Raw genomic sequence first — 6,685 nt, 5'->3', positions numbered from 1 at the left:
TTCCATTTAGGGTGAGCAACAACATCGCGATAAGAAGTCGTCTCGAGAAGAGCGACACTAGAATAACCATAGTGGTCAATAGGTGGAAGCGGCTGAGCGCCAAAGCCATAAATAGGGTGAGTTGGAGGTGGTGCATGGCCAACAGAAGGAGACATAGTAGTCGAGGGAGATGGCTACTGAGAAGATATGAAGAAGAGGAGGCACATTCAGACCACAATATGAGCTTTGTAATGCTCAAGAGAAACAATTAGAGTCTTAACCTTGTAGATCCACTTACAAGTGATGGAACGGGCATGTGGAGGAAAGGCCGAAATGTGATCCCACGTGCCGATGCGCTCAAGAGCAGCAATCTCCTGTGACATCACATGCTGCCATTTAGGATGATCAACAACGCCACGATAAGAAGTCGTCTTGAGAAGAGTAGCTCCAGAATAACCATAGTGGTCAATAGGCGGAAGCGGTCGAGTGCGGAAGCCATAAACGGGGTGAGCTTGAGGTGGTGCATGGCTATTGGAAGGAGACATAGTGGTCAGGGGAGATGGCTAATCAAAAGAACCATTATTCGTCTTTAGAGATCCATTACAGTCTTAATCTTGTAGACCCACTTACAAGTGATGGGACGAGCACAGTCATGTGCTCAAGAGAAGCAATCTCCTATGCCGTCCCATGTTGCCGTCCAGGATGGGTAACAACGTACGATAAGAAGTGGTCTTGAGAATAGCGACACCAGAATAACTATAGTGGTCATTAGGCAGAAGCGACCGAGCGCAAAAGCCATAAATAAGGTGAGTTGGAGGTGGTCCATGGCCAACAGAAGGAGACATAATAGTCGAGGGAGATGGATATTGAGAAGAAGATATGAAGAGTCTTGAGGAGCTTCAGCCCAAGGAGGAGGCACATTCAAACCACAATATGAGCCTGTAACGCTCAAGAGAAACCATTAGAGTCTTAACCTTGTAGACCCACTTGCAAGTGATGGGGCAGGCACGGGGAGGAAGGGAAATGTGATCCCATGTGCCGATGCCTTAATGATGTGCTCACACGTGGGGAGGAAGGGAAATCAAATCCCACGTACCATTTTTGCAAGCACATCATTAAAGCAGCTCCTTAGCTCCCCATACAAGGCATCATAATTCCTCTTTACAATAGGGAAAAACTTTCCTGGGCTCAAATATAGGGCAGCCCCATACAATGGATGATCCATTTGAGTCTCCCAACGGTTCTCAACAATGCCCAAGATGTTCTTAAGCAAAGGTTGCTTATTTTGTTGGGGGAAGCTTTGATTGATCCTTTCCTTTGCATAAAGCATAAGTGTTGTAATCTCTGGCATGGCAGGCTTCTCATCACCATCCGCTACCCTAAGCACTCGAAGAAGCGGTGTTGAAGCTCTAAGGTAGTCCTCAATTGAATGCCACCACTCAGCTGAGAGCACAATGTCTTGCACATTCAAGCCAGCTTGTGTTTTTGCCACTTTGCTTCCAGCCCATGCTGCACATGTAAACATACTTCTCAAAGCTGCCTTGTGCCTCACCAAACTCTTCAGTGTAAGGAAGGCCGTGGCGAAACGAGTGGCTGCAGGTCTCAGAAGATCTAGCCCATTCGTCGCCTTCCTCATTAGACTAAGAATTCTTCCATGCCTATAGATGAAAGTTGTGACACGTCTAGCCCGTGCAATAGGCTTCTTGAATGCCTTCAACTTCCCTATGTCTTCCAGCATTAGATCCAAGCAATGACATGCACAAGGACTCCAATATAGTGTAGGGAACCTCAACTCTAGAAGGTGGCCTGCTGCCTTGTAGTTCACACCATTTTCGGTGACAACTTGCACAACATTTTCTTTCTCAATTTCCATAATTCCCTTCTCTAGCAGATCAGCTATCATTTGAGCATCATGTGGTTCACTTGAGGCATCAACCGACTCCAAGAAGAAAGTGCCCTCCGGACTGTTAACAAGGAAGTTGATCAAGGGGCGACCCCTTTTATCTGACCAGCCATCCGACATGAGTGTGCATCCATATTGTTTCCATGCTGCCTCGTGTTGCTTCCTCAAAGTACTAGTTTCCTTGACACAAGCATTAAGCCTCAGCTCATAGGCACTAGGAGGCTTGCAACCTGAACCGTATTGACAAGAAGCTGCAATTGCAACCTCAAATTGTCTACTGCTTGCAGCATTGAATGGAATGCCACACTCATAGAAAAACAATGCCCACTGGATATTCACATATTCCCTCTCTTGTTCCTCTTGGCTGCTGTCCTTGAGTTTGGCTTGGTAATAGGGACATTTGTTCCATCTTCACTCACCTCCACAACCTCATTATTATTCTCATCATCATCTATTCCCTTGTTCCTCCTGTTTTGCTCCAAATATTTTGTCATCTCTCTTATAATTTGGGTGATAGCCTTAGGACAACCAGTCGCATCTCCACCACAGCCAGCAAGATGCTCCTTGTGCCTCTTGATTCCTCTAGTAGTTATCTTACCACAAAGATTGCACACAACAGATTCCCGACTGGGAGGACTGAGCCAATACCCATACTTCCATCCCGAATCATTTGACCGATGTGGCTTCCTTGTTGGATCTTTCATTGGATCATAGGCGGCCTCATGTCCATCAGCCCCTTCATTTGCAGCCATGGTGCTACACTTGTATTGCCTGCTGCAAAACCAAGTACTCTTAAACAACAATTACTAGCAGCACTAACTAGAAAGATGAACCTATACAATCCTTAAAACAATCAAGTAGTAGTACTCATGCATTATTATAATCAACTAGTGAGGCAGTGAGCCATTAGCCCATTAGTCCTTAAACTAATCAGCATGCATGGTAGATTAGTCGCCATTAGCCCATTACTCTAGTAAGCATAACACATCATCAACTTGCTTTATACTATTTCCATCAGTGAGCACATCATGCATCAGGAGCTATTATTCTAATCCATCCACTAAGCAGTAAGTAACTAACCAACCACTATAAGAGAGGCAACAACATCACCTAACAGCAAGCAAAGGAGCTGTGCATAGCAATAACACATAAAAGAGCAAGAAAAGCACGCAAGCTAGTGCAGATCCGAGCATGGAAGAAAGAGCATACAACATGGGGAGGGGAAGGGGGAGAAGAGAGGGCAGGAGCCATACCTTGTGGTGTGCCAGAGGAGGGGGGAGGAGCTGTGGACAGAGAGGACGAAGCTGGTCCAGATCTAGAGGGAGATGCTGCTAGAAGAGAGAGGAGAGAGCCAGAGGAGGGGTGGGGAAGGAGCTGCACGCTCTGGTCTCTATTTTCCCTCCTGTTACTATTCACATGTCAGCCCAGTTTCCCGCCCTTTTGTTCCTGCCCAGCCCAGTTTTCCCGCCTAAAAACTGTGTCCCCTTGCCTGGCAAGTGTAAAGCATCTTGTATGTCCTAAAGCGACCATCAGGACGCCTAAGCGGATGCTTTAGACGCTCTAAAGTCGAAGGCGGACGCCTTAGACATATAACTAAAGCGAGTTGGACGCCTTGACCCTGGAGGGCGCTCTGACGCTTAAGCGACACTTTAGGGACGCTTTACAAACAGAGGCAGCAACCTCCTATGCCATCGCATGCTGCCGTTCAGGATGAGCAACAACGTCACGATAAGAAGTTTCGAGAAGAGCTACTCCAGAATAACCATAGTGGTCATTAGGCGGGGGCAACATAGCGCGGAAGCCATAAATAGGGTGAGTTGGAGGTGGTGCATGGCTAAGGTAAGGAGACATAGTAGTCGGGGGAGATGGCTAATCAAGAGGAGATATGAAGAATCTTGAGCTTAAGCCCCGAGCACAATTCTTAAGCACTTGCTCTAACCTTTCTTGCCTTGGAGCATCGCTCTTGGATAGCTCAGTGAGCTCTTTCATCTGAGTGAGAATGGTGATCTAAGCTTCTTCATGGGAAAAGCTTTTTGATGAAGCCCTTGAGCAAGAAGGTAGTAGATACATTCTCTTCATCAGAACAACACCAAAAGAATCCACAACACACAGACGACCAATGTAGTAAATAAGAGGATGAGGGGGAATCACCGGAGAAGCCTCATGGGACGGGCAAGGCGAGGTAGCCTCAGGCAATGAACAAAGTGGAAGCCACAAGTCATGACGACGTGGGTCTACAATAGTAGTATGGGAAGACATGGTGGGATGGGTGGACGAGGGTAATACATTAGTAATAGGTGTGTCGAGGAAATTGAGGAAAGAAATATCTTAAATGGGGGGAGTAGAGCACGGGCGTGGATAGAAAGGACAACCAAAAATGTGCATCCGACTACCCATAGCATCCCAATGTCAAGGGCCCTTGTGCTCATCGCTGTAACCTAAGAAGACACATTCAATAGACAAAGTAGTTAGTTTGGTGCTTTCACCGGGGCAAGAAGTAGCAAACACAATGAAAGAAAGGATAAATGTCCAGACGATGATATCATAACACATGGAGGAGGTGACTCTAGTGGGTCGAAGTGGGAGCACACAAAAAAACTAACTTAGAATGTGAAGGAACATGAAATGTCCGGACGAGTGACATCTAAATAGAGAAGACTCCCAGCAAGATGACGATAGCTCGTCAGATTAGAAAAAGGCTCACTGTTAGAAGCACAGAGGTGGACGTTCAGGCCCATAGGAATCTCAACAGTGCGCTCATCAATAAGAGCAACACGAGCAAGAAGATCCTAGATATACTAATCTTGGGAAATAAAGAAACCATCTGAGGTACAAACCTCAATCCCAAGAAAGTAGCGAAGAGGACCTCGATCAGGCATAAGAAACTACTCAGTAAGACGAGCCTTCACAAAGGCAATGTACTTAGAGTCGTTGCAAGTGATGATTATGTAATGGACATATGAAAGAAGAGTCTGACACAGGGCTAAAAGGTGGACATAAGGCGCAGGATCATGAGCACTCGCCAAAAACCAATTGCAGTCACCATCGAGGCAAAACGCTCAAGCCATGCATGATGGGTTTGCTTAAGGCCATAGAGAAAGTGACGAAGCCATCATATCATGCCATCAGGAACATAATACCCTGGTGTTGGCTACATTAAAATAGACATTCTTGACATCAAGCTAAGAGACAGACCAATGGCGAACATAAGCCATAGCGAGAAGTTTGCAAAGAGTGGTCATCTGGACAAATGTCTCACCATAGTCACAACCATTTCCTGATGAAAGCCAAAGGTCACAATACGAGCTTTGTAACGTTTAAGAGAACCATCAAAGTCTTAACCTTGTAGACCAACTTACAAGTGATGGGACGAGCACGGGGAGTAAGGGAATTGAGATCCCACGTGCCAGTGCGCTCAACAACAACATCTCTGCCATCACATGCTGCCGTTCGGGATGAACAACTACTTCTCGAGAAGAGCCGCGCTAGAATCTTATGTCTACTAATTGGAGGCACCATACGAGCCTTCAGGTTAATCCTCGCGCAAGATCGAAAGTAGTGTCCGATCAGGCCAAAATTCATTGTTAGCCTTCGGATTAGCTACCAGATACAGGCACACCACGCGGCTGTCCTTCGTCTCACCTAAAGCCTCAAGGTCACCATCAAAGCAATCTACTGACCCCCTCTTCCAATTTGATACGGCTCTCAACGCCTCATACCGTTGCAGGTCACAAAGACGCTGTGTTCCCGAAGAGTCTCCGTGTTATTGGTGCGCATATCTACTGCAGTTGCACTATCATCTGCATTGACCAACCATCTCCCTTGCCATTGCCCGCACTGTCAGCTGATGCCTTTGGACTGGGACCGACGGACACTGCGGGAGCTACTTCAAGCTGCACCCCTGTGTTGTTGTGGCTACCTTCCTCTCCTCATCAGTGGGATGTTGCCTTCTAGTTTCTCCCTACTGCTAGAATAATGGCGAGGTTGAGGCCCATGGTCATGGGAGATGACATGGTCAATGGTGACCGTGAAGGGCTGATTAGTGTAACTCTCTTCAAGTCTTCATACTCCATTGATGTCCCCTGCTCTTGTCGTGTGATGTGAGACCGACAATCTTCTCTCTCTATGCGAATTTGCTGGGAGTTGCATGTCCTTAGATTCGTTCTACTCATGTTGATGCAAAAGAAACAATCAAGCTATAGGGGTGCACATCGTTCATATGTTGGACTAAATGCCGCAACAAAATCGGTCAAAGTCAAACGAAATTAGCCCTCCATGATGGCATCGACAAGAGTTGTGGTCTTCACCAGATCACTCACTCCAACTTGCATTAGGTTTTGTGTAGTTTGCTTCATCATCAACCATGTTATTTCCATTAAAGTTAAGCTTAGAAAGGGCAACTTAGTCTGTAGTGCTTACTGTGGTAGTCAACTATCTAGAGTACCATGTTCTCAAAACACAGACGTGATGCTTCAAGCTATCCATACACTAAGATTGCAACATAATACCTATGCTCGGGCTTTGTGATAAAGATGCCAAATTGGCCTGTACTGGCTCATTATTATGCTACAAGGGAATGCATTTCAACAAATTGTTGTTTGCAGTATCCCTTTTTGTCAGTTAGCTTGCGACCATTAGGAATTGATTCTAACTTGCTAGGGGTTGGTCCTAGAGAATAACTTTTTTCTAGATCACGTTACAATGTTAAAATGTATGTCGAGGCAACTCCTTGCAGCAAGGAAGAACGGAAAACATGCTTTCTATCTTCACCAGCATCGTCTTCTATTCATAATTGTTGGCTCT

General features: G+C 46.0%; 1 protein-coding gene across 1 annotated transcript; it reads right to left on the bottom strand.

Moving 5' to 3' along the window:
- Window positions 1–900: 900 nt before the first annotated feature.
- LOC123494101 (uncharacterized) lies at window positions 901–2,634 on the bottom strand. The gene is made up of 3 exons (XM_045228759.1): window positions 2,302–2,634; window positions 1,076–2,254; window positions 901–918 (listed from the first exon to the last, which is right to left on the bottom strand). The coding sequence occupies exons 1-3, from the start codon at window positions 2,632–2,634 to the stop codon at window positions 901–903; spliced, it is 1,530 nt and encodes a 509-aa protein (XP_045084694.1).
- Between the last annotated feature and the right edge of the window lie 4,051 nt (window positions 2,635–6,685).

Source organism: Aegilops tauschii, chromosome 5 (genome assembly GCF_002575655.3).
Source record: "Aegilops tauschii subsp. strangulata cultivar AL8/78 chromosome 5, Aet v6.0, whole genome shotgun sequence".
NCBI lineage: Eukaryota > Viridiplantae > Streptophyta > Magnoliopsida > Poales > Poaceae > Aegilops > Aegilops tauschii.
The sequence above is the reverse complement of the archived record's forward strand: the minus strand, read 5'-3'. Positions and strand labels throughout refer to the sequence as shown.